At 41.4% G+C, this 27,669-nt stretch overlaps 1 protein-coding gene across 1 annotated transcript in view; it reads left to right on the top strand.

Moving 5' to 3' along the window:
- SORCS3 (sortilin related VPS10 domain containing receptor 3) overlaps nucleotides 1-27,669 on the top strand; it is a 309,066-nt gene that overhangs the window by 209,991 nt on the left and 71,406 nt on the right. The window contains 3 exon segments of the mRNA XM_086616318.1: nucleotides 5,953-6,017; nucleotides 12,844-12,962; nucleotides 25,255-25,344. Of these exon segments, the coding sequence (XP_086472444.1) occupies nucleotides 5,953-6,017; nucleotides 12,844-12,962; nucleotides 25,255-25,344 (274 nt within the window).

Raw genomic sequence — 27,669 nt, 5'->3', positions numbered from 1 at the left:
TTCTGTGATATAAAGACTCATCTTCTTTTATGTACTGGGAAGAGAAAAAAGTGTTTCTATGTGCAGGAGAGCCTGCTGTCTTGTGTGGATTCTCTAGTGATTGGTGACATGGTTGAGCCTAAAGGTCAGCTTTTCCCTCAAGGCAAGATTGATTTGGACCTCTTTCCTCTTCCTGGCTTGCTGTATCCATAGAACAACTGTGCGTAGCAAGTTTATAGTTTTGTGACTTGTAACCCACTGAGTTTACAGGTAATTGTTTTAGACATTAACTAGGTAGTGGAGATGAGATGCAGGTAGGCAGACACATGTATACATATAAAAACTGAAGTTTTTTTCCTTTGAGATGCCAGGCAGAACACCTCCTTAAAATTCATTGGGACCTTTTAAAAAGGATTGGCTCTGCTGAAAAGAAATTAGCTGAGAATAAACACTTGGCTTTTTTTTTTTTTTTATTTATCTTCCAAGCAAAGTCTCACAACAATTACTTCTGCGGATGTCCAGAATTGTAGCATCATGAAAATTAGCACTGGAAACGACATAGAAAACTCCAGGGATCTGGCTAAGACGCTTTCTTACAGTATCTTGCTGCCCAGCTCTTTTTCAAAGTTTCATTTGAAATATGCTGTGCAAAGAGATTTTGTCCATAACTCCTCAGAGGTCTCATCACATCCTACCCCATACAGCAGCGTCTCCCCCTGTTCAGCCACAGAGGATGGTACTGTATTTATGTGCTTAATAAGTGCATTTTTTCCCCCAACAGTTCAACGTTTGTATCCGTTCTTAACTAGGGTAGTTTATGGCGTGTTTTCAGCCTAGAGTGTATGCAGCTTGTGTGCACGTTGGCTGTTACATGTGCAGAGTTAATGCCTGATGGATCTAGTTTTAAGCCTGACTGCAGTAAATAACAGATTAATACACAGAATCCCTCTGACCATCCAAAGATAACTGCAGTTATTGATACCTAGGCAAACATGATGCCATGTCAGATGGAGAAGGTAGCCTCTTGGCTGTTGGCCCATGTTGGAAAGGTATGTATAATTTAGCAATGGCACTATGTGAAAAGGTTCAGATCAGTTCAGTATGAATTGTATGGACCAGATTCTGATCCCATCTGCCCATATAGACTTGGCCCTTCCGTTGCTTGGATGAGTTAGTCTCATGCACTGCCTCCCTGGTACCACACAGAAGTGTTTATTCATTTCTGGGGCAGGATACAATTAAATTTGCAGCAGACTAATTGGCATCATCCTGCAGCAAGAGGATGTATTCTTCCCCCTTTACACAGTATTGCACAATAAATGTGCCTTGCTCCTTCCCATTTCTAGCCCTTACCTACTGCACGACATCCTGCTAAGTTGTCTCCATCTGTTTCCTCTGTCTCTTTACATGAGCAGTGACAATTGCCTTCAGTCTGACATCTCAGCCTGCAAAAATGAGTTTCCAAGTTGCCATCTTGGGAAAGTCTCAATCCATTGTAGAAGTTTTGATTCTGGTTTCAAAGCCAGAGCTGGTGGATGCTGTCTTGATTGGTCAGAAACCAGGCGCGCCCCTGGCAAAAAGCTCGATCCAGCACATTCCAGACCAAGTTTGAAAGGCTGATCTCTGTGACCTGATCTTTTACCTTGTAAATCCTTGACACAAATGTTGCTGGTTTCTAGTGATAGCCATCTCCAACCCCCAGGCTAACGGGTCCAGGAGATGGAGGAACAGAACATCTCTTATACTATATTGATGGTTTAGGGAGCAAGGATCAGCAGCAGCCAGTCTGAATTGCTCAGCATTCTTGATCTAAAATGCTAGAGTAGCTAAATCTCAGTGCTGTCTTTCATCATTAAGTGCCTGATGTCTGGAAAATGCATAGAAAAAAAAAGCAAAAAAATGGTTTATTCCATGGAAAGGTGATAGAGTTGGTAGAAACTCTGAGCTGAGGTGTGCAGTAGGCAGGTAACACAGAGTCTGTGTATTTCTTTTTTCCTTTCTTTCCATACACTAACATTTTCATTTTGAATTATATAGTATCTCATATAGAAACATTTCAGGAATAGGTACATACAGTGCAGAATCCTGTGTTTTCCTTGCCCTTCTCGCTTGCTCTCCCTCCCAGTCAGAGATTAAGAACTAGCAGAGCAGCCTAGTAAACGTGCATCCATGCACAACACTCTTCCCTCAACATAGAGAGAAGGATCTTGCCAGGGCCTTATCCATCCTTCAGCTTTTAAGAACACACAATCCTCTTCTGAAAAGAAGGGAGGAAAGATCTTGTAAAAACCAAAAGGAAAAGCAGCAGCAGAAGGTAGAGAAAAAGTAGCCATTGTTTCCTTCCTAATGCGATTCAGAGGTAGTTTGAATTCTTAATTGGCCAACGATCCTGTGCCAGCTGCAATACTGGCTGCAGGCTCCACATTTCAAAAACTGCCTTTGCAGCAGTCAGGGAATGTGTCAGCAGGAAAAAATGACCTTTCCTGTCACTTCTGCCTGCATCCTCTCAGCATTTTCTCATCTGAGTGGTGATAAATGAATAAGGATGGTGGGGGATGTTAATTTAGCATGGTTTCTCACAGCATGAGTGCCCTTTTTCCCTCCCTACAGCCATCCAGGGCAGCAGCATGCTCGGGTGCGTTTTGTGGACCTTGGTTTAGTTTTTGCTGTCTGGAGTTTGTGCCTGTACAAAACACAGAGCTGAGCCATGCATGGAGCCTGAGGTGTGACCATGTGGCAGGAAAACTGTTTTCAAGCTGAGCTTGGACTTCTGATGTTGTTAAATACTCTTGTCTTTGTAAGTCTCTGAAATAGAGCTTTTTGTCAGCCAGTAAATCACAAAACCCCTTCCCAGGCAGTCCGCTCTGTGGGCTCCACTTGGTTGTAGAGAACACGCAAGGGAAAGGGTAAGGCAGAGGATACTGAAATCTCTCCCCATCATACTTCAGTTGCTCAAATAGTTTTGAGCCGTGCATCCTCCTCGTGTTCTTCAGAGAGATAATGTATGATAAAACACAAGGTGTCTCTTCCTGTTTTGTTGCTGTTCTTGTATGGCCAGACCTAGGAGATTGTTGCAGGGAGCTCTCAAGACCGTATAAATTACTACGTGGGATAAAGTATTAGCTTTACGGTCTGTATGTGCATTTTAGCAACTGTGCTCCAGGACCTGCATTCACATCTTGCTCTTTCCACTGCCTGACTTTTTTGCATTCTTCATGCAAAGCTTCTTCAGACAAACGATGAGAAACTATTTACTGAAAATACCCGTGTTCAAGAGTCAGAGCACTGCAAAGCAGAGCTGTGTTCTTTGCCAGTGGGAATAGGTGTGAGGTGAGGCGTGAAGGAACAGCATTGATTGGAGATTTGTTTTGCTATCCGAGTCTTTGATATAAGAGAACGACTTGGTTTGGGAGAAAGCAGGATGACCGATGCATTCTCTATAGGCTTGTTATCTGCCTGCAGGTAGCAGGAGCTTTTTTTGCTTTTGGGTTGCAGGAGATTGCTTTGTGAGCTTTCCCAGTTGCAGTACGGTATTCGGCAGGCAGAGGAGTACTAGGAGAGTGCTGTATGCTGATCCTTTTTTCATCATCATTGTCAAAACTAGTTAAAGAAAGAAGTAGATGTCACTGAGAAGGAACTTCAAGCTAGAATGACATGTTTCAGGAGACTCCTGTCATTCACTGGTGCTCACTTAACAAGCATTATGGGTAGATCCACAAAGCTTGTGTATGCAAACACACAATGGTAATGGGTATTTTGGATTTTATTTGGAAATACCTAGGTTCTTCTAATTACAGTCCCTTTTAAAATGAACAGTGTTGTGGAAGACTGATGTTTCTTATTTCTTGAGCCAGGAGTAGGTTTTCCCTATTGCTGTGGGGGGAGGCACGGTGTCCCCTCCGGCTGGAGGGGAGGGACCCAGGAGGGGTGGTGGGGAACAGGTGAGACAGCCAGGCATGTTGGTGTTGGGACAGTAAATGGCTCTGAGTAGAAGGCTGGTGTCTGGCTTCCAGAAGGAAGACTGGAGAGTGCAGACTCCAGAGTGAAGGCTGGATTTAAGTAGGAAGGCTGTTGGGAAGGGCTGTGAGGCAGGTCCTTAACGTGTTCCCAACCTGTACCTAAAAGTGCTGAAATCACTGCTCACTTTAATAAAGTTGTGATAGATATGTTGGTAAGCATGTATCTCTGTCCCTGTTGGCATGTCATAGGCAAGGGTCTTGATTGCTGAATAGCTGAAATTACAGTATTTAGTGCTACTTATGGGAAAAAGGCAGAAAACTTCTGCTATGGACTAGAAGGATGTGTGCCCTTCCTATATATATATTGGGAAATAATGTTGCTGCACACCATAATGTTTTTCACTGACATTTTAAAGATTCTATTTGTCCTGCCGTTTGAACTGTGTCCAGATACTTGGAAGATTTGACCCCAATAATTACATGGTCACAGGGACTCAGGCCCATTCTGGCATCCTTACCAATAACAAAAAGGGCTTTCTTCCTTGTGAGATCACTCTGAAACTGATGATCGTGATTAAGCAGCAGACTATTTCTCACTGGGAGTAGAATGATGAAAGCTCTGCCTATGCGGCTTTGTTTTGTTGTGTTGGGTTTTTTTGGCCACAATTCACAGTGTGTTGTGAATGGACTTGCTATTGATGCGATGCTCTAGTTAACAAGCAGTGCCAGTTTCAGTTACCTACACAGCGGGTCATAATGTAGTTGTTTTGGCATTTGCAGCATTGGCTGATCTTAGCTGAACTCCAGCATATACGTATGTTTGTCATTGCTTCAGTTGCTATGTTTTGTTTTGTGAGATCCATAAAAATATATCAGAGCATCTGTATTTTGTTCGTTCTTTTTTTCTTTTTTTTTTTTTTTTTAAATGTTTTAGCTGTTGATGCCCCTAGGATGAAAGCAGCAAAAGATTGTGTGATAAAAGTGTTTCAGAATGTTAGGGAATTGTGAACGTTGACTGACTCGGAGGGAATCTATTATTTACAATCTACTATATCAAATTCAGCTTCCACCAAATTAGAAACTGATTTTTGTCGTTGTCCCTTTTTAATCTAACCCTTTGGCTAGCTCAGGAGAAGCAGCTCCATAAATCACGTGGACATCTATGGATTATTTTTTTTTTCCCCTGCCAGCCATTGCTAGGACTAAATGTTCATCTCCCAGTGATTCTTATCAGTCAGGACACTAATAATAACATTTCTGTTCTGGGCTTGACTTTCCCTCTGCCAGGAGGGAAACTATCTTTGTAAAGTGCCTTGCAGAATGTTTTTAGGAAGTAAAATAACAATACATAGGAAGATTTACTTGAGTTGCTTGCGTTTCAACCATTGTGGTTAAAGAAAGTCATCATAGCTTGTTACATGATTATCAAGGACCATGGCACGGGATCATGGGGTGAATAATGAATACTTGCATTTTTTTTATCAGAATTTCACCATGCATATGTGCATCATTGTTTTGCTTTTGAAGATGAGGAGACTGAGGTAAACAGCAGCAAGTTTGCCTAGCAAACCAAGGGCAGATCAGGAAACTCAGCCTCTCATGTCACTATCCAGATGAGTAAAACCCCTTTTTAATTTGCTGTCTATAAACATGAGGCTGCTGTGCCTTCATCTTTCCTTCAGCATTAAAACAGAGCTCTGGTTTTACTGGATCTTGGAACCAGCTCGGTTTGCCACCACAGAAACAATCATCGTAGTCTTGATCTTGTAGACAAGGGGATAGGCAGGTTCATTCACCAGTGCCTGGGAAGATGTCTGAGTTAAAAGTTAGTATATGGCCCCTGAGAGCAGGCTGTGTAGAAACACAGAGCAGGTAAGTTGGTAGGAGGTAAGGACCTACATGCCAGGTGTCACAAGATAGACTTGAACTGGTTTTGCTTTCCCTCACCCTCTCTCTATCTGATTGCATCCTTTTGTCTAACTGGCTGCCTTCTCTCTCTCTCTTCCCCCTCCAGGTCAGTGACTGGTTTGGATAAAGAACCTGACCTTGTGCACATGGAAGCCCGGACAGCTGACGGACGTGAGTGCCTGCAGCCAACGCTGAAGAAGTGGGGTTTAAGTCACGAGTGGAGTGGGAATGGAAATTCACTTTATTCATTTTGTCTCCCCATTTACATTTTAATTGATAGGAAGGATGTGGGTTTGATGGGAAGCGTACCCTTATCCTTAGTCCCTGGGGAGAAATTCAGAGGCTTGTGGGGATTGTGTCTGTGGAGACACTAGGCAGAAGCACAATCTGTTGGGCTAAGGAACTATCTATTCTGTTCTCTATTTAGCTGTTTCAGTATCACATATTTTACATGAATCATAAAGAACTGGGGTACTAGTGCTGTGCACTACAGCCTCTGTGCCTTTGCAGGTGTTCAGAACAGATAGGTTGTACCTGGGAACCTGAGAAATTGCCTACAGTCAGACTTCTCCTCTGGTCTCTATGCTCCAGGTACTCTTTGTCTCATATTGAAAGGATTTTTCCGTTTCGCTTATGATGTTTGAACAGTTGCTCCATACCAAAACTTTGCAGGCCTTGAAAAGTTGCCTGGATCTAAAGTAAGAAGTAGAAAGAAAAAAAATTCTTAACCCTTAGCTGAAATGGATCTAACCACCTTTGCAGTACAATGGATATGCAAATAACCTCTAGCAAAGAAGACAATAAATATTAGAAGTAAGTTGACTTTTTCCACACTGTCTCCGAAGTGTTTTAGATATTTCACACAGGAGCTACAGCTCCTGGGGTAGAGCCACCTTTGCTCCAGCTCAGCACTAAACAGCAATGAGATATGTGTCCCTTTTAGACTACAAGGATAGCATAGAAAGACAGGATAGGGCTGAGATTGTAGAGGATTTCTGAGAGGAAAAGGTCTCATTTTCGTTAGTTGCAAGCTTTTCTGTTTTAGTCAAGTTCTGCATAGGCCAGATGCTGCGTGAACAAGCTCCTGTCTATCAGGGCAGCTTCTCTGAGGCTGTGGATCTTCTAAAATCACTCATTGGCCTCCCACTGCTATTTAGGGATGGCAGCTGAATAAATAACCAGGCAATAAAAGCTCAGGGGTGACAGCTGTTTGTTGAATATGTGGAAAAAGCAAAACAGGCTGGCAGGTGGGTGGGCAAGGTAGGGAGGCTTCTTTGGTGCCTTCGCTGCTCTATGTGCAGTTGCAGGGATGATGGGAGAAGTGGCCAAAAGCAAGTAAGTAAGCAAACAAACTGCTGATGGAGTCTGTTTTCAAACTAAGTTTAAACTTGCTCACCCAGCTATTTGAACATTGGATATGTCAAGGATATATGAAAGATGTCTCCCCAGTTTGCGGACACCTCTCTTCCTTCGGGTCTTGTTTGCTTGGAGGTTTGCTGTTTGTTCTTCTTTTAATGTATAAATTCAGCATTTTGAAATTGGCAGTTGATGGTATTGAGGTTTTCACTGAAAGTCAGACTTAAACCAGTAGTGTCAGCAAAACGTGCCCATTGCAAGCCGTTGTCCCAGCAGGCACAGGCGAGACCCAGCAGGGCTGTGCTGGCCCTGCTGGCTTGTCCCGCTGGGGGACGGCACCAAAATGACTCCTCTCCCAGCCAAGCATAGCACAAAAGAACCGTGTTGCTCCAATTAGAGTTTTTAAGGTTTAAAACTATATTAGTTTGTGTTACAAAAATATCAACTGCCTCAAAGCTATAACCTCACCTGGTGTGAAATGGTACAGCTCTGGGTACTTAGGAACAGGAGGCTGAACCTTTCTACTAGTTGGCTTTGTAGCCAAAATAGGCCTTCATGCTCTCAGTGAAATGGCTGAGGCACTTACGCCTGCTGGAAAATGGTCCCTGCACTTATTTCCTCTTGATCAGACAGTTTCTGATGAAAGTTTTCCTCAGTAGCAGAGAGAAGGAAAAGGAGGCACTTTTAATGCCTCTTAGGTTGGTCTGGTGGCTCAGTCACTTATATAATACATTAACAGACATAGATTTGAGTATTCCCATTGTTCAGCTCTATTCAAGGACAAGAAGCCCTTCCTTCAATGTCCCTGGCCACTTTAAAAGTACACAGTCCTTCTAGAGGGGCTATTTGTCTTTCTTCTTCTTCCATTTCCCTCTATGCTTTTTATTTAAAAAATGAATTTAAAAAGTGTGCATGTGTGAAATAGTATTAGGATTTTGTTCCTGAACTTACTGGTAGGTGGGTTTTTTTCTTTTTTTTTTTTCCTTTTAACAATAATGGGACTCAAGAATCTATCTAATACCAATTCAGACACTAGAGCCTAAAACACGTTCTGTGGCTGGGAACAGGTGGTGGGGCATGCTAGAGTCTCATTCATCCATAAATGAGTCAGGGCTATCAATAAGCTCATGGAGCTGGGTGGCAGAAGTCCTGTTCACTGTTCTGTCTGTTCTCCAAGACGTCTCGCCCCACAGGTTCTGTGTGTCCAGACATTAGGAATGGTAGGGTCTCTGAAAACATCTGCCCCAGTGTCTAGTCTCCTTAAATATTTGCAGGATGCTGCTAATTCCAGTGCCTAGCTGATCTCAAATTGTTCCTGTCTTTTTTTGCAGGTGAAGTTTTTCACATTTTTTCAACATCTTGGCAGAGCTATTGTAGCAGAATAATCATCTAGGTTTGCATTTTTAAATCATAAAGCATGTAGGAGCCTTGGGCACTGTACATTCTGCCTGGGTGTAAGAGACAGCAGCAAGGACAGGGTTGGATGCAAGGGAACTGTTACAAATACACTGACACAAGCACCCACTGCACTCCTGGGAAAGTGCTGGTGTTCTTTTTTTCTGGTGCTTAGCAAGATAATCTTCTCCCCACTAACAGATATGATGCAATAAACAGCATTTTAATTAAAGGGAAAAGAGGGGGTAAAAATCCTAACCAGAAAGATAAAACAGGGTAACTAATTCCTGGGAAATAATTTACAATCCTGTTGACATTCCTAGATCCTCTTTTCCTTTGGGAGAAAAATTGCTGAGGCCAGCTAGGTTTTTTTTTTTCCCCCTCCTATGGTAACCTTCACTGGCAGTTTATGATTTTAAGTCTTGCCTGGCACCAGGACCTGACTTAAGCCAATCTGCCAATGCAACTTGTTTCCATCAACTGCTCTTTTCCCTCTGAGCCATGCTGGCCACCCATGTCTGCTTTTAGCTGGCTTGTTAGCACTGCCAGGGAGGAGCAGACCTTGTTGTCCTGTGTCTCTGTACATCACAGTAACCTGCACACAGGTCTGCCCTTTGCAACCTTCAGCACAGTGACGGGTTTGACTATTCCAGCATCTCCCTTCAGGGACCCACATCTTTGGGTGTTAACGCAGCAGAGACAGACACTTGTGCTCCTGCTTTCTGCTGAAGCACCCATGACTGGCAAGCAAAGAAGAGACTTAGTAGTTCGGCTTATTTCACCAGTTTATCACTGCAAATTTCAAGAAATTGCTTCGGTTTTATCACTTCTAAAAAGGGTAAAAACGCACTCCGAGTTCTCAAGATGAGACACTGTGTTAATTAGCAATGGGGAGGTATTTTGGGCTCCTCAACTGGAAAATGACTGCACATCTGAGAAAGCCATTCCCTAATCCTAAGTGAGATAAGTTGGTGGGAAGGGTTTGTACAGAGGTATAGGTGCTGGGGATTGAGATGCAGCAAACCCTCCAGGCTCCTCGATGTCCATATTGCCTTATTCGCAGATGGGCTGAGAAAGTAGATGGATATTGAGTTATAAGCGCAAGAAGTTTTTGAGGCTGTCTAGGAAACAGGCAGCTCTTCTCAACTCCTTTTGCACTGGAACATACTAAAAAGAATCCAAAACCCCCCTAAAACTCAGACCACTGATTCTAGTGTTGCATAGGATGATATATAAATGGGAAATAATCCCTAGATAGAAGCCAACTTCCTTTAAGGTATGCATCTCCCAGTGAAAGGTAAGCAAGGCATAAAAAGGGTATAAATTAAAGGCATAGCTTGGGCACATGCCACTTGCCACTCTGGGCAAACGTCCTTTTTCTTTGTGACTGTGTGAAACAGGGCTGAAAAATTTACTCCCTTCAGAAAAGAGGGAGATAACAGCTAGGAAGTTAGGATGCCCCTTCTCTCTCAACTGGCATTTTTGTTGAGAGGCCCTGTACTTTCTATATAGGGGAAGATGTGCTCTGCAAATGAGACCATAGCTCATGGAGAGATCATACCCTTCAAAAAGCTTGAGCAGGGACTTTGGGTCGTTTCTTTCTTCCAGTCACATATGATGTTAACTGTGTCCTGTCATATTTCCACCTGACTTTAAAATATATTTAAAGGGAATTATTTCTCATTTTTGTGGGGCAGCAGGAAGCAAGGCAAGACTTGAACTTATTTTTGTGTCCAAAGGCAGACAGGTTTGAAGATTTTTTTTTTTTGCGTCTGTTTTCTTTCATTGGCCTTGTGTCGTAAAATATATGAAAACAAATAAACAAGAGCTACCCCCCTTTTCCACCACCAACTTACCGTGAATATTAATCAAGTGCCATTCTTTGAGTATATTTGATTGCTGGTGTAGCACACTCAAAATGACACATTTCCCAATAGGCAGGAAGCTAGTTGTCATGTCAACACTTGTGATTTATTTGCATTTACTCGTGATAGGATTTTATTCTTCCTCCCATTCTGTCACTCAGCAGCAGCAAATTATCCCCTTTTGGAGGGATAAGAATATCCAATGTTCTCTGTGTGGGAGAACATACCGGAGGGAATGAGCTTCTAAAAATATGGCTCCTGACCTCTCCTCCTCGTTCTGCCTAATTTTAGTGCTACCTCAAAGAATAAGTCAAGGCTGCAGAGCTCTTTGGGTAGCATGGCAGTATATAAGACCCTCTTGTTTTCTGAGAAGTTGCTTTTATACACTGCAAAGATGTCTTAGATTCCATGTTGAGGAGGTAAGTAGCACCTCTGGACCAAGTGTGTATGTATCAGTTGATGAAGAACCTCAGTTTATCCTAGCAGAGAGTCTAACCTCTTTGCTGCTGCTGGTATTTTATGCTGGGAGAAAGCACAACTCCGATACTCCAGTTATTTGGCACTGTCCCTAGGTCAGATATTTTTCACCATACGCTTTAATTGTCTCCAGGTACTCTGAGCTGGCAACAGCAACAGCTTCTGCTGCTTTAACATCATCAGTGGGACTATGTTTTCTTTGCTGCGCCAGGCCTATGCGGCTGCTCTGAATCAGCCATGTATTCCTTGTTAACCTGTAATTCCCAGCGCCTCAACCCAGAACCAGGTCTGCAGCCGTTAGACATGGTCATTCAGTCATGCGGCTGGGCATGAACCTTTTTTAGATTAAAGTTTGGTTGTAGTGTGACTTTTTTTAGACAATATCTTTTTAAAAATTATTATTCTTGTTGTCAATGCCTCTGACTTGCATTCTTTTTGCATTCTTAAGCGTCTGTTGGTGGGACAAAGCTATGGAGGGGAAACTGCCGGTTTGTGAGTCTTGTCTTTGAATCTGGGAAGGCAGTCAGCTGAGTGTCAGGATTTCAGTCATGCCCCCAGTGCTTTCCACTGAACCACATTTTGCTGTCACTGGAAAGACACAGACTAAGGATAATAGCAGGTTTTATGGGATGGAGAATCCTGTAAGCAGCTTTGCTAGGCTAGTTACTGTCTGTCCTTTTAAACTTCCCTTTTATCCTTTTGGACTCAGTTTGACAAGATCCTTGTTAAAAGGTGCAGTTTAAAAAAATCTCACACACCAGCCTCACCCCAGCCCTTATAAACTCACTGTTTTGTTCCTCCTTTGTGGTCTGTCCTCACCTTTTGTAGAGAAGTGAACAAGTGTGTGTATCTAAGAAGCCTGTAGAAGTGCTGCAGCGTTAAAGATATGACCCTTTTATCACTGTAGCAGTCATCTCAGTTGTATTTTCTTTTCTCCCTAATTTGCAGTTTTCAGAAGAGCAGTTGAAAGGCAGAGATGGCATATTTAGATTACATATATCCAGAGACACAGTGCCTTGATTGTTCTGTTTCATGAGATCCTTTCTTAGCCTGAGTGAAATAATACTTAATCCTGTATAACCTCTGCCAACTTGCTGGAGGTGAGCACGTCTCTTCTTGCCACTCCAAGCAACTTTCTATGTGATCTGTCTATGCCTTATGTCTTCTTCATGTTCTTGTCCCAGTCCTGTTCCTTTCTCAAGCAATGTCGAGGACTGACAAGGCATCCCATTAGTGTGAGGGTCTTCTCATCTTCTCTCTAGACGGAAGCATTTCATTCTTTTTGTCAGTGCATATAACTACTGTTGGAACTCTTCAGCAAGTCATGCTGTTTCATGTCCATGGCATTCTCATACCTAGCCTATGTTGGCTATAAAGACTTAATTTTGGGTGATGCTTGTCCTTTTCACAGTAAAATAAGTTAAACTTAATAGTACTGGTTTGGGCTTTTTTTCCTCCTTGTGTGTTACTATCACAATTAAAACCAGTCATCAAGGCTAGGGTATTTCAGGGGAAGGATGGGGATATAATTCCCAGCAAGACAGTGGAATTGATAAATTCTGCCTGGGTGGCTTTTGAAATCATCATCTTCTCCATGTGGTCTCAACATTGGTTTTCTGATACACTTATGATTTGTACTCTCCATTTATGGTTTGAACTCCAATCTCCTGAGGGACGTCTGCACAATGGGGAAGGGAAAGGTGGATGTGGAAGTGCGATGAATTCCTGACTCCAGAGAGCAGTTGAAGTTTTAAACACTGCAGGTAGATCATGCAATAATGTCTATCTAGTTGAAGATGAGGTTGACTTCCCTTCAGAGACTTTCTTTTGAGCTGCTGCTGCTGTTTTCAGTCAACAGGCTCCTACGTGGGCATTTCTCATGTGCATATATTCTCCCGTTACAGACACCCACTATTTGACCTGTCGGATCCAAGAGTGCTCAGAGACCAAAAGGAGCGGGCCATTTTCTCGATCCATTGACATCAGCTCCCTTGTTGTTCAAGATGAATATATCTTCATCCAGGTACGTCATCTTGATACGAACGTGACATGAATCCTTCCTGTGCAAGGTATTTGTTCTGTGCAAGAGAGGAAGCATATTCTTAGGATAAGTGCATGGGTCCGCAAGTCATAAGAACTGGGAGTGCATATCTGCCTGCTCTAGATTGATTATGCAGTCTGAAATGAAGCAGTTGATCTCTCTGCTCATCACTTGTCCGTGGGGAAACTGATATATTTTGAAAGTTCATTCATCAGTAGTCATAAGGGTCCATGAGTTTCACGGAAGCTCTGGCTTGCTATTGTCTTGGGTACTTGGAAAACACAAAGAAACTAGATATGAATTGGAGAAACCAGAGAACAAAGGAAAGGTGTGAGTGATCATTTTAACAAATGGAAAGGTTTATGCTGATATGGCAGTCAAGTAATGCTAATGGAGTGAACAAAGATTTGTAGTGGGAGATAAAATAGCAGAGAAATCGGAAAAAGATGTTATAGGGCAACTTCAAAGTGGAAGATGACTAAATTTGTCAGCTAGTTGATGATGATTTTGGAGATGAGGAGAAAGTGACAGAAATTGAATGAGAAACTACTTGGTTTTGAGATTTGCTGAGAATACATGGGCTGGATGGAACAAGGCCATATCTCCCCATTTCATACCTGTGGAAGTGTGAGAGTGAATAGTACAGTATGGAAGAACACTTCCTGAAGATGTGCATTTGAACAAAAACTGGGAGCCAGGCTGCACTGATTCCAGGTTGTAGAAAGCTCAAGAGACACAGAGATTACAGACATGATGATGTTAACTGGTTGTCACCAGTGCTGAAGAGGGGGAAGGAGATGAGATGAGATGGAGCTTGGATCCAGGTGGTACAGAAAAGACATATGCTTCCCTTTTTCAGCAAGAGTAGGTTACGTTAAACTCCTATTTTACTTTCTCGGGGGAACATTTTTCATGAATGCATCCGAATTATAAGAAAGTTCTGTTCTGTTTATTGTGAAATTGTTCTTAGAAATGGGAGTTTAAGTAGGAAGGCTATTAATTCTGCACTGGATTAGGTGGAGGACTGGATCCATATGATCTGGGAGGACTGCAATGTGGAAGCTGCATGCACTCAAGTAACATTGCAGACTTCTCCTGTATGAGTAGGGGAATCTGCTGCTCTGGAGATGGCCGATTGCTATGGGAGCCACAGATCCTCTCATTCCCCCATGAAACCCAGCCTACTACTGGCTCCTTTGACATCATGGGGAGACCCACTGCTAGAAAACACTACGAATGTAGCTTTTGCAACTTAGTAAGTCACAATATGACTAGAGGCAATGGCTTTCCGATTGGTAAATGGTCTGCTCTCCAAGGAGTGTTTTAGAGAGACTCTCTTTATCTGGTGGTTTATGTCTGTGGCTGAGGATGTTGTGGAACATCCAACTCTTTATGGCTAGCATGAGGCCTTACAGACATTTCTCATTCCACAGCTCCCAGCTGTGTTAAAACAAGGCTGCTCTGTTTAGAAATTTGTGCTTGCAGTGAGGACATCTGCCTGGTGCGTGCAATCCTCTGCCTCAAATTAGCAGTGAGTCGCTCAAGCTAATAGTTGCTAATTGCTTCAAGTTAAAAAAAGGTGTGTGTATACAAACACATGCATGTATGTATATGTAATACTTCAAGTGCCTTGACTATCCTTAGCAATGTTTTATTATAGCTTAATGGGTGTTTGAAGTGAAAATCATATACCCACACTTTTAAAAAATGCTGACTATTACACACAGAACATTGCTGCTGCTTTAGGCAGGAGGCTCTCCCTTTCGCAGGTTGTCTATCACTTTCCCTCTTTTTTGCATCACACTCACAGGATTTCTGACTGTCCAGCAGCCTGTCGTAAGTGGCTGCAGAAACTGGGCATGGATTGAGTCCATGTAATACTCAAGTAACACTCAGACACTTCAGATTCATGGCACACACATCTCTGAGCTGAAGGTGTGTTAAATCTACTGTGTCCAGCATATGGTTGATGGGCTCTGCAGAGTATTTGCTCAGTACATATGTAGGAGTGCTGATATGTCCTGGAAGTATTAGTCTCACAAGCCATGTGATGTAGCTGCCTATTATGGGATGTGTCAGATTCACTGTGTGTGCAATGTCTCACGCATATCATTCTGTCTGGATAATCTTGGACAGAAATACAGGAGCCAGCTCTTTTGAATTTCAAATATTAGACAAAGATGAATAAATAAATATCAAATTAAATGTTAAGAACCTGGTGAGGTTTAATAGCTGCATAAAGGATGGGTACATGAGTTCTGATCTGTCTGTGCTGGAACAAATCAGAAGTAATGTCATGGAGTAGAGAGAAGAACTTGTTTCTTTTAACTTTTGTCATGGAGACAGTAGATTTTTAGTCTAAACCAGTAATCTGTGTTCCTCTAAAGTGAGTGGAGAGATCAAAACCTTCAGGGGAAATTTATCTTCTCCTGTTGCACCTATTGCAGCATAAGATAGGTCTCTCTCTGAATATACCTTTCTTGTTAATATTCGAAGAAACCTAAATACAGTTTAGAGAAGACCCTTAACTTTTTGGCAGCTAAAATTAGGGAAGAGGAATCACAGCTATCGATATCAATGTTTTATTATTATCTGCATACAGTTATTTAGTAGTGAATATTGATTCTAATCAAGTTGATGAACAAGCCTGTAGTCTAAGACTCTTGGAAATTATTAACCTGTGTAACTGTGGACTCAAAGCCAATGTGATACTATTGTGCATAATGCATAGAGGAAAGAAGAATATGGAAAATGTTATAGTGCCATTATATATCAATGATTCCTTATCATGCGGAATGGTGTTGTGCAGTACGTCTGAAAGGATCTTGCAGAATTGTGGTACAAAGAAAGAAAATGAGAATGATCCAATACTTGAAAAAAACTTGCCCATGAAGAGAGTTTGAAAAGACTGGGACTGGTTACCAGGCAAAGGAGGTAAATAACATAGCACATGCTGAAAAATGTAAAAGGTAATGAAGAAGGAAGGAAAAAACAGCTACTAAGAGAGAGTAGAAGGAATTCTTATGAATAAAACAGTAGGTGATCACTCTGAATTTATTGATTGACTTTCTATTTGATTGATCAATAGTTATTTAAGGATTCCTAGCACATCACTAAGATTGGATAATTCTGCATAAACTGATACATTAAGAGAAAATCCTGCCCTCTGTTGATGTATAAGTTTTCATTCAGTTCACAAGATTGCTCTGACGTAGCTAGGAGCCAGTAGCAGCATCTTTCATGGTTAACACTTAAAATTCATACAGCTTGCAAAGCAGGTCATTTATTTGTAGGCAAAGCCTTGGAATATATCTGAATATATCCAAAATGGAGTGGATTTGATGAGCAACTTTGCCATTAAGGTCAGTGTCGATTGTGTTCAATTATATAGCTGCGCAGTAGTGAAGCCCGTGCTTTCTCTATAGCTGTACCACACCTTTCCTTATCGGTGCCTTTGAATACTCACTCCTGAGATAGTATCACTTTCTAAACTTAGGTGCAGAGATAACTTGCAAATGTCTATAAGATTTGACTTCCTGACAATTATCTGAACTGCTACAGCATTCTCATGTGCAGAGCTTACATTATAAAATGCAGGGGTCAGCGATAGTAATTTGTTTTATGTATGATTCTAGTGTATTGATATTTTGGAGAATTTCTATGGTAAAAATAAATCACAGGGAAGTCTGGGGAAAATATTTTTCAAGCAAGTCTCTTATCAGAGTTTCTAATGGAATTGCTCAGGTTGCTGAAGAGAGTCTAAAATGCAATACACTTTAATGAAAATGGGGATTATTTTTCAGGAAATTCTGTTTTGAGTGAGATGACATTGTTTGGAGAAAAACTTGTTTTTCTCTAAGTAAACTAATAACATCAGTGTACTTAGTTCTTTAAAGACTAAAGAGAAGAGCAGGAATGATCTGTGTATGTTTTGCTGCCAATTAATAGAGTTCCAATGAAAATGCAAGAACGCATGAGCAAATGTCATCACTTATTTCAAGGATTGAAGGGAGTCTGGGCCAAAAGAAGTCTAGGTACAGTGTTGCTCATTTGTGGAGGTCTGAGTACTCAGGGTATGAATATGGCAGTGCATTCACTGGAAATCAGTTTTACTCCAGGACAGTGGCTTCTGCAGAAAGCAACAATCTTGTGGATTGACCTGCAGCTACCATAGGCAGCTAATTGTTGCTAAGTTGAGGCAGTTGTTCCCAGTTACTTAAAGCAAGCTATCTTTATGTGCAAGCTATCTCAGGTGCAATAGCTCAGTGGTTCTGCTGGGTGCCTGGAGTCCTGTGTTGGACAAGCCTGGCCGCTGGCAGGGACTGATTACATTCCCAACGCACTGGTGCAGACCCACGTAAGGACTATATTTTCACACAGATCCCTATGTATCAGGACAGGGTAATAATAATGATGAAACCCTTCAGAACGTGTGACATGAAGACTGTTGGCAGCACGGCTGTTATAGCGCTTGTGGCCTAAGGAGGTAAGTGAGACAAAGTTTACAGGGAGAGGTAGCATTTTTATGAGTTTGGAATTGATAAAGTTAGAAAAGGGACAGAGAAGCTTTTGAGCATACTCACGAGATCCTAAGGGACTTGAGAAAGGATTTGGTATCTGAACGTTGTCTTTTCTTTTTTTCCTAGCTATAGGTGTAAGTCTTATAAAATGTTTCCTCTCTCTATTAATCTTGTTGTGTTTTCCTTGTGTAAACCCTTCAGTGTGTGGCTTTCCTCCCAGAGGTCATACCAGTCTAGCTCAGCATCCAGTTAACACTCTCCCCATTCCTCCTTTAAGCCTCTGTCTCTGTCAGAGCTTGAAGACCCTCAGGGTAACTTTGGCCTTTTTCATGTGAACTGGCTGTAAGTCAGCGCAGAGATGTGTGGATGGGCAATCGATACCTATCTTGATTGGGTTTTATGTCTTTATTTTTCTCTGGGATGATGCAGACTCTGACATCCCAACAGAGTGCAGTTGAAGTGTTATCTGAAGTGTAGCTCAGGTTTTCAGCACTTTGCATTGCAGTGACAAAGCTACTGGGCATGGAAAACTCCTCTGAGATTTAGAAGCTGGTTTGAATTTGGGGGTGATGCCTGTTTTCTGTAGCAGGCCAAACAAATGCCTTTGGAGATGAACACTCTCAGATCTGCCTTTGGCTGGTGGTCTCACCTCTTAAGGACAAGGAGCAACACCTGTAAGCTCTGATTGAAAAGGGCTGGCTCTTTGCTCCAGACCCTGCTCCATTTCCACTTCAAATGGGAATTTCTTCACACCATTGACCATGGCAGGCTGAGAGGCACTACATTATCACTTTCAAAGGCCTTTGAAGGGTGGGAAAAAGGGTGCCTCTTCCCTTTTCCACTCTCATGGTATAATTTATCAAGGTGTTTAACTGCAGGCTGAAATTCATAAGAGGGTCTTGTCTCCCACCTGGCCCCTCCTGCAATTTCTCCTCTTGGGAAGCTTTCTTGGCAGCTTTCTATGCCATTTCTTTTGTGATTCAGTCTCCTGGGAACTGCACTGCTCTCTCTTGACTCCACCACATTCCTTCAGGTCAGTTTGTACATGGAACATATGATGGTCCCATGTCCAAAAAGCTTAAGCTGCTCTGGTGGTTGCCCCTTTTTTTGAAGTTGATGTGATGAGGGAAGGAAGGAGTTTCAGGGGAAACTGGGGAGAGAGGGAGTCTTGGCTGTGGTTTCTAATCCTCCTGAATGAGATGTGGTCTGTGGCAGCGTCATTTAGGAGCGGGGAATGGTGATTACTCACAGCTTGCACATGCAGCAATGTGGGAGCAGCTACAGTTCTTATAGATGGCAGGAATTCCAGGTGGAAAGTGAAAAGTTTGGTCAAAATGCTCCTCTTTGATACCAGTCATGTGTCTGGCTCTCTTTCACCCTCTGAAGTAATTTTGTACTTGGAAAACTTTTGCTTAATTCAGAGTTGCACAGCAGGACAGCTAAGAATGAGCAAACCCAGAATTTCTCCAGATGTTGTGGGTGCAGCTAAGTGGGACTCTTGCAGTACACATCTGAATAATTCCTCTGGCTCAGAGGAGCAAACACTTCTGCCAAAAGCTGTTGAAGCAATTCAGTCATCTTTTGCATCAGAAAGTCTTCTTAAAACATATGCAGATGTCAGTATTCACCCACGATCATGGATAGCTTCTTATAGAACCTATGGATAATATTGCCTTTTTTGGATGCCTGGAGTCTCTTCAGAGTTTGTCCAAAAATTTCAGCTGAAGTTGTTTGATAGGAAATGGCTTTTAAGGGAAATGGCTTTTTATTTTTTTCCCAATCTGAATTGAATTCTTTTTTTATCAAAGTGGATATGTTTATGAGATTATTTTTTTTCAGACTCAGTAAAAAGAAAAATATTTATTATTTATAGCCTTAGAACTGAGGTGGGGAGGACATTTTTCGTTGAGAGTTTATGTACAGAAGAAAAAAGTTCCTAATTCTGTAAGCTAAATATGTATAAGCTTAGATCAGAGAGGTAGTTTATTACTATTACTGGTTGTTACTGTGGTTGTTTAGGAAGAGTTGAAAGTGCTTATGTAGGACATAAGTGTATGTTTCAAGTTTATTGGGTATTTAAGGCTAGGCTAAATGAGCATATTTGCTGAATTGAAGTCAGTTATCAGGTGAGTAGACTTCAACCAGCAGCTGTAGCTGAAATTATGCCAATTCATACAGATTCCTGAAACCAGTTCCCAAGCTGTCAATTTAATAACTGAAACAAGTAGTAAATTTCCCCAGGAATAAAGAAAGGAAAAGGAATATTTTTTTAATGTGAAACTTCTCAGCAGTGAAACAAGATAGGAGTGCAGAAATTAAACTTTGATTTCCTGGTCTAGAGCCTTCTCTTTATTTTCATAGAAGCTAAATACACCATGTTCAAATATAAATTTCTTTCCTCTATTTTTTAACTAGGAGCCAAAGGTCTTAACAGAAATCAATCCATGCAATTTATTTTTAACTTCACCCTGCTTAGCTACAATTGATTTTTATCTTTGTAATCGATGGTAGAGAAAACGGCTTGGCGGGACAATGGAGCATTCTCCAACTTGTAGGCTTTGGTCTTTGAGTCTTTTATTGAAGAAATCATTAAAAGCTTATTATGAAACTAATAGGATGAAGACGTTTAAATGATGAACACGATTACACCTGTTTTACTGGTGAATAATGCCTGCTACGGCTGATCTTCTCTCGCCCCTATTTAAAATGCTGGACAGCACTCCAGTGGGGGAAATTAATCCATACAGATGAAAGAAAGTGCATCCCAGGTGCTAGTTAAAAGCTGTTCTTAAAGCAAGACAGGCAGTAAGTACTTTCCTATTCACTGCTGAGTGCTTTTCATCCATTTCTAGCACTGTTTCATCTTTGCTGTGCCAAATATCAGATTTGGAACTTGAACCTAAATATCTGTTGATAAAATTGATTAACATTTTCCTTTATTTATTTATTTATATTTATTTTCTTTCTATGGCTTTTTGTGCTGTACTTTCTTTTATCACTCTCTCTCCTCCCCTCATGTTCAGCTGAAGATGTAAAGGATTACCTTGGCAGACTCATATGTTGCCTCCTAAATCCTTCAAAAGTAGATTTAATGTGTACAATTTTTTTCCTCTCTTAAGTTGGTTTCTGTGTGGGCAATGTGCATTTGCAGCTCTAATGTGGCTTGTGTTTTGTGTAACTGTGCACGTTTTCTGCAGGAGTTGCTTTTAAAACAAATCCATTATTTTCTCTCAAGTTTACTCTGTCGTATAGCTGTGCCATCATAGCTCTGAGGGGAAAGGGAAGTGAATGGAGACTGGGCCAGTATAATAAATGCTCCTTTTTAGAAATTTTCAGTGATGGATCTGACACTCTAAAAAGTGGCATGTTTTCAAAACCTGCTGAATTTACCCGGCAGCTTGAGGACATTTTGCACACAGAAACACTAATCTGTATGTCTCTGCAGCATAGAGAGACGTATCTCCCGACTCTCAGGGAATTGCATATTGTTTTAATGACTGTGCAGAGGGTATGATATTAACGAAAACCACAGGGAGACAATTCAGCCTAGATGGTACCTATCTTGATGTGATTTATGCCAGGGCAATGGAGAACCTCAGTACACAGAAATATCTGGAAGATGGTTTGTCCTGGTCAGGACAGATAATCAAGAGAGAGGAACATTACACTAGGCTCACACAGATGTGTTCTTCCTCATCTTCTGAATCTTTTGTGACCTACATTAGGGTTATGTTTCAGAGAGGACACACACGTTTTTAATCCTCATGCTGGCAAACCTGTGCAAGGCCAAGACAGTAGCTGGCTCTGCAGAATACCAAAGTCCCTCGCTACAGATGTGAGCCTAGCAGCCTGCCTACTTAACTCGTCATCACTTCTCCATGCTTTAATCCATCATCTGATTTAGGGGATGTTATGCCTACAAGGAGAAAGGGTAGGTAAGGTTAAAGCAGTGAGGAGGGAATCCAGGGAATCATGTAGAGGTGGAGAACACAGATCCAGGAAGCCATTACAATGCTGATAGTGTTTCTCAACTTTTGACTTCTACTAACTGGTTTTATGTTACTGGGAAGGAGGGAACTCTACAAGCAAAAGAAATCACCTCAGGAAAAAAGTGAATTTACTGGAGATAACATCAAAAATAACATCAAAATACTTACTATCAACAAGGAAGTTTAAAATTTGGTTCTGTAATGGACTGAGTCACAATTTACTATGCTTGAAATGGGAGGTAAATTACAGAAATCGCAAATGTCTAAACGTGTCTGGTCATTGTGGGCTGACCTGTGTTGTTATCAATTCTCTTTTGCTTTGAACACTATCAACAGTGTAAAAAATGGATGACCTGTTCCAATAATTGTGCAGGGCAAGTGATTCTTATTGTTGTAAACCACCCAGGCTGGTAAACTATGTAGAAAAGAGCCCTCCATTCTCTTTTAGCCATTAGCTTAGGAAGCATCTGCTATCTGCACACTTGTCACTGTTTCTCCACCAACATGGTGCATCTAATACATGATGTTTCATTGTCAGCATCAATGCATGTTCCTTTAGGCTTTCTGTGAGTTCTTTGAGCAGCAGGAGGAAGGTGAAATCTTGCTTAGCCCAGCATTGTTTCAGAGGTTTAATAATTCCATGTTTGTTACATCAATACCTGCCTTGGAAATTATGGATCACAGTGGCCAGGAAGATGGAAATGAAGCCTGGCACACTGTGGTCTACAGTTCCTGGTGTCACCTAGGGTGTCTTTACAGTCTGAGACCTCATAACTCATTCTGCTTGCTTTCCAAACTCTTTTAGATGATGTATTTTTTTGGTTAAGCAGAACACCTATATAAGAAAAATGAGAAACAAAACCTGCCCTTAAAAAATCATATTCAATTATTAACATGAGAAATGACTTAGGGTGTTTCTAGACATGTCACAGAAATTATGGAGATGAATGGATTCCATGATAGATTTTCTATAATAGTCTACAGCCTTTTGAACATATTTGTTGTCTTCTATGTTTAATGTGCTCTGTCCCATTGCAGGTCAGGAGAGGGGATGAGCCAGCTTACTGAAACTTTCAGGGCTTTTAAAGAGAAACTTCTCATGTTTCTGTTCTTAAGTGTTAGCTGATGTGAGACCAGACATTTGTCTTGAAACAAAATGCGGAAGTATTAAAGAAAAGTAGTAGATCATGAATGGAGGGAGGAGGAAAGAACACAGGTTAGGAAAGAAAAATGTATTTAATGACAAACACATTTGTCCAGAGAAATCATTTCCACTGGCCAGAAGCCCAATTAAACACATAAAATAGAAATCCAAGAAAACAGATTAACGAGCCAGTCATTAGCAAAGGAGGAGGAAAAAGACAAACCCAGCTAATTCTGTATTGGGCATGACAGATGAGCTCACAGCAAATAATTGGGTGACATTCATCAAATGTGAACTAAAAGGAGGCATTAGAGGGCAAAACACTATGATAATCTCTGGGATTTACAGCATTGGAGAGTTTGCTCATAGGAAAAGGAAAAGTTCATCAAAATAAATTGAGTTGGGCCTTCCAAAATTCATTCTCTATCACAGTGCTTGCCAAAACTTTATTGAAGGCTTGATCATTTTTTGGAACTGTTATAACCATGGACGTAAATCACGCAAAGATGAGGTCCTGGCTAGGAAAAGCTTCACGCAACTCCTGCCAACAGAATTGTGGGTGGCAGAGTGATATCATCTGAGGATTTGCATCTTCCACTGGAGATAAGAAATATCACCAAGAGAAGAGAGGATATTTAAATATTAGATAGTATGAGCTAGAAGTACAGGGTCCTTTGGGCAATGTTTGTACAGCTGATAGACAGACGCATTTACTGCTGATAAAACACTGGAAAATGTTGCCTAGAGAGGTGGTAGATGCCCCATCCCTGAAAACATTCAAGATCAGGTTGGACAGGACTCTGAGCAACCTGATGTAGTAGATGATGTCCCTGCTCATTGCAGGGGAGTTGGACTAGATGATCTTTAAAGGTCCCTTCCAACCCAAACGATTCTATGATATTGCAAACATGAAATTTTGCATTTGAATTGGACTGAGCATGAATCTACTACATAGACTGTTGTTTCCCGTGAAACTTGGTTTTGATATGGTAATATTAGATGGAGAAGATACCCTTCAGAAATAACACTCGCAGCTCTTTCACCATCCTCACAGCTGGAGAGCAGGACTCCCGAAATGTTACTGTGCCAGTCCACAGTGCACTTCACATGAAGTGAGAGTCAAGTGATTCATGTTTGCTCCCTGTCTCTGCCACTGCCTTGTTTTGAGACCATAAGCACACTGGTTTAGATTTTCCCATCTGTGTTTTCTCTTGACTTCAGCTATTTGTTGTCTTTATAGAGTTTGTTTGCTGTGATATGAGTAATTTTTCTACCTTCTTATACAGTGTGTGATGTGGTTGTTTTTTTTCTTTTAAGAGTGCTAAATGCAGCTGTGATAACTTTAGAAGTAAAAATAGCAAACAAGCAGAAGAGGAAGTCTTAGTGTAGCAGCCTGTCCTGTTTCTAAACTTTCCTTTCTTTTCAGTTCTTCAAACTGTCAATAGAAAAGCCTTATCTTGATCTGATTAGATATCAAATTTCAGTAATATCGTTTCCTTCGAATGACAGCTTCTTTGGGAAGAAAGCCACTATCTAGAGGTGATATCATTACTGAGAATATAATTGATGCTATAGCAATATTCCATGTAAGCTCATTCTGAAATATCACTGTCACATAAAAGGAAGTATATCTAGGAGAGAATCTAGAACCTTTCCTTTAGCTTTATTGGCAATTTAAGAAGCCAAGGAATGACATCCCATGTAGTAGACAAGTGCTTTGTGTATTGTTTTATCTTAAAACCTGCAAGCCTGCTAAAACAGCAGAATATAAGAAATTCACTGATGTAAGCCTTGCTGTAGCCAGGCCTGAAATGGTGCCAGAAAGAACACCCACAGCAGGAGTAAGTGACTAGTGACAGGTTTAAAATCCCATATTTTACAAATTATCAGAGCTAGATCACATCGAAGCATGGCATTTATGTGTAGCTTTTACAGCTCATACAGTCCATAAATCCACAGATTTGGATGTCTATCAGTTACCCCCACGTCATCGTTCAGAGGCAGTATGATTTTGGAGAAACCAGTTTTATAGTGACAAAGAGCATCTAAGAGCTTAGCTCCAGCTTTCCAAGAGCGTATTCATTGCGTTTACTGTTTGCATTAAATGGCGCTAGTGTGGATCTCTGCTGTTAGTCACTGTAAAAGGTTGTTGGAAGACAACCCTGGCCTCAAGGGACTTATAGTGCAAACAGACAAGGCTGAGAAGCAACAGAGAAAAGAGGTGTTGTCTCCTGCTTACAGGAGAGGAACAGAAGCACAGAGACTTTAAGTGACTTTCCCAAGGTAGCAGTGCTAGAACCATGTGACGAAACCAGATCATCTTCTTTCTTCCACTCAAGACCTCAAACTTTTTACTCACTTTTCCCTTTTTCCTGAGATGTTAAAATCATGCTGGATTTGAAGCATGCGAGACAAAATGGAAAGTTTGATAGCACAGCTTAAATAAATAATGCTCCAGCCCTCTCAAGTCTGGGATTTCTTCGGAGTTAGAGATGCTTTTAAGGACAGCTGTGCAGGTCATAGAAAAGATATCTGAAAGAAAGGTTGTCAAACCCTCTTTGAGGTGTCAGCTTAGGGTGTCTTGGAAGGGTCATCACTCACTTTCTTTGGTATTTTCACAGGTGACAGCTGGTGGAAGAGCAAATTACTATGTGTCATACAGACGGGAGCCTTTTGCACAGATTAAATTGCCCAAATACTCTCTTCCGAAGGTGAGTGCACCATTTATGAACAAAGACATGTAATATCTTGAACAGCATAGCCTGCCCTGTGGTGGAGCACCTCAGTGGGGTTCCTCTCTGGAGAGCTCCATTTGTTGTCCTACTTGAATGAGCTTTCTCAGATACAAATTTGGCATCTTTACCTCTTGCTGCCTTTGATTAGTGAGCATTTCAGGAAGAACAGTTTCTTTTTTTGTCTGTAAAGAGCAAATGGAAATGAACAGGTACCTCAGACAATAGAGCTTAAACCAACTTCTTGAGCGTTCTACGAACGCTTTTCCCAAGTCCTACTCTGCTCTCTGTTAGTGGTTTCCCTGTAAGCGTGGCCGTGAACTGAGAGTCCTGGAGAATGGTTAGAATGCTGAGCACTACTGCAATCTCCATACAGTGAGAGGCACACATGGTATAGCAGCTCCACTGTCCCTGTCCTATGGCTAGGCATTGCCAAGAAGTCATGGAGGTGGAGTTGGCTCCCTAAAAGTTGTTCCTTATCAGTGCTTTGAACACACAGAACCACTGTGTGATGCTGCTTAGGAGATGACTGAGATGGCCCAAAAGTAACACTGACTGGCAAAGCTGGGTGAGAGGGAAGTTAGTATTTCTCATATGACTGTGCCTGGATTTACCTTCTTAGGCCTTAGTTTTTCTACCAGATCAAAGAATACAAGCCTCAGCAAGGGGAATATGCCCCTGTACTTCTACTCAAATTCCGTAGTATAGACATTGCTTGGGATTGTGTAGAACACAAAAGATGAGCCTTTCCAGTGCCTTGGCTGGATACAAGTTTCTGGGTAGCCTAATGGGCAGCTGAGACCACTGCTGCTCTTCAGAGACTCAGAATGGCTGTTGGGGCTACTGTCATAGAGGGCTGATAATCAACAGCAATGGCCTTCCCCTTCCTTCCACAAGTGAAAGTTTTGGTGAGGTAATTGTAAGATAGTTGGCTAGATTTGCCTGTGGGCTGGATCTACCCTTCTGATCGCCCGTGGGATATCTGCATTCTAGTAGATATGGCATATTTGCTTTAACTTGTACCTGAAAACTTAATAGTTATGAGAAGTTTGAATCTCAAACTCGCAGTGTTGCATTAATCATAGTCCTCAGTGTATTGACACCTGCATAGCACAGATATAGTTTCTTTTGTTTGTCATTCCATGGTGGTGGTGTAGGATCAGAATGTCTGACCATGCACCAACTTTTGCAAACCCTGCTGCCATTTTTCAGGAGGAAAACAATATTTTTCTCCCGCCTTATGGATTGGCTTTGAAAGCTGACCCTCATTAAAGAGACAAGTAGACAGAGAGAATGACTGCCCTATGATTGTCCTGCTTTACTGACTGATGCTGTCACAGGTTGCTGGCCTGTTACAAGACAGATTTGTTGGTGGTCCTGGTTTGGAATTGCTGCATAGTGTAAAACCAGGAATACTTTTGTCATTTAAAAATTGAAAGTACTTTTAAGCTGGGTGTCATGGCAAAGTCTTCTAGCCATGTAAAGGAGGCTTGTTTATGCTGCCCTTAGTCACTAGAACAGTTTTGCTGTACAGTAATAACTATCCTGTCATCTATAGATTAATGAACTCTGCTGGAGATGATCATACATATGTGAGACTGGCAATAAAGTAAAGCAATATTTCCACTGCAACTGGTCAAAACAGATTGAAGTCATTGGGTGTTTTTCTTTATTTTTACACTACTGGAATAAATTGGGTATGTACTTAATCTTTAAGGAATTAGAGCTGCTGGGCAAGAATAAACTTCCTGAGTTATTCTTTCCTCATTGAGGGAAATGGCAAATCTCCCACTGATTGTACTCGCTGGGACAGAATTAGGCCTTCAAGTGTTTTCTCTCCCCATCCCATGCTGATAGGATATGTTAGGTCTATTAGAAATAGCCCCATCTAATCAACCCCAACTTTTCATCTAGATACCTCACACAGAAGATTAAGTAGCCTCCTGGGCAGGATGGGGATATTGAGTTGATCTTCCCCCAGGTATTATTCCCCAAAATCAGGTCACTTGGTCCTTTGGGAGACTTCCAGAATTATGGTTTCTTATGCAGAAACAGTGCAAGAAATGAATCAAGGCTCCTTGGCACCCCGGGGAAACTTTAAATAGATAGGAATAGATAATAAAGTCCCACATAACCATAGTGATTCTGCTTCTAGCTGAACCAGTGTGTGTTTGTTCAACAACAGTGGTAAGGATGAAGTGCTTAGTACTCATCACCACCCTGGAAATCATTTCCATGAACCTGCTTTAAAAGAATACTGAGAAAGTGCACTGTAAAATCTCTTTGATATTAAAACTAAATAGA

This window comes from Tauraco erythrolophus, chromosome 9 (genome assembly GCF_009769465.1).
Source record: "Tauraco erythrolophus isolate bTauEry1 chromosome 9, bTauEry1.pri, whole genome shotgun sequence".
In the NCBI taxonomy this organism is placed as follows: Eukaryota; Metazoa; Chordata; class Aves; order Musophagiformes; family Musophagidae; genus Tauraco; species Tauraco erythrolophus.
The sequence above is the reverse complement of the archived record's forward strand: the minus strand, read 5'-3'. Positions and strand labels throughout refer to the sequence as shown.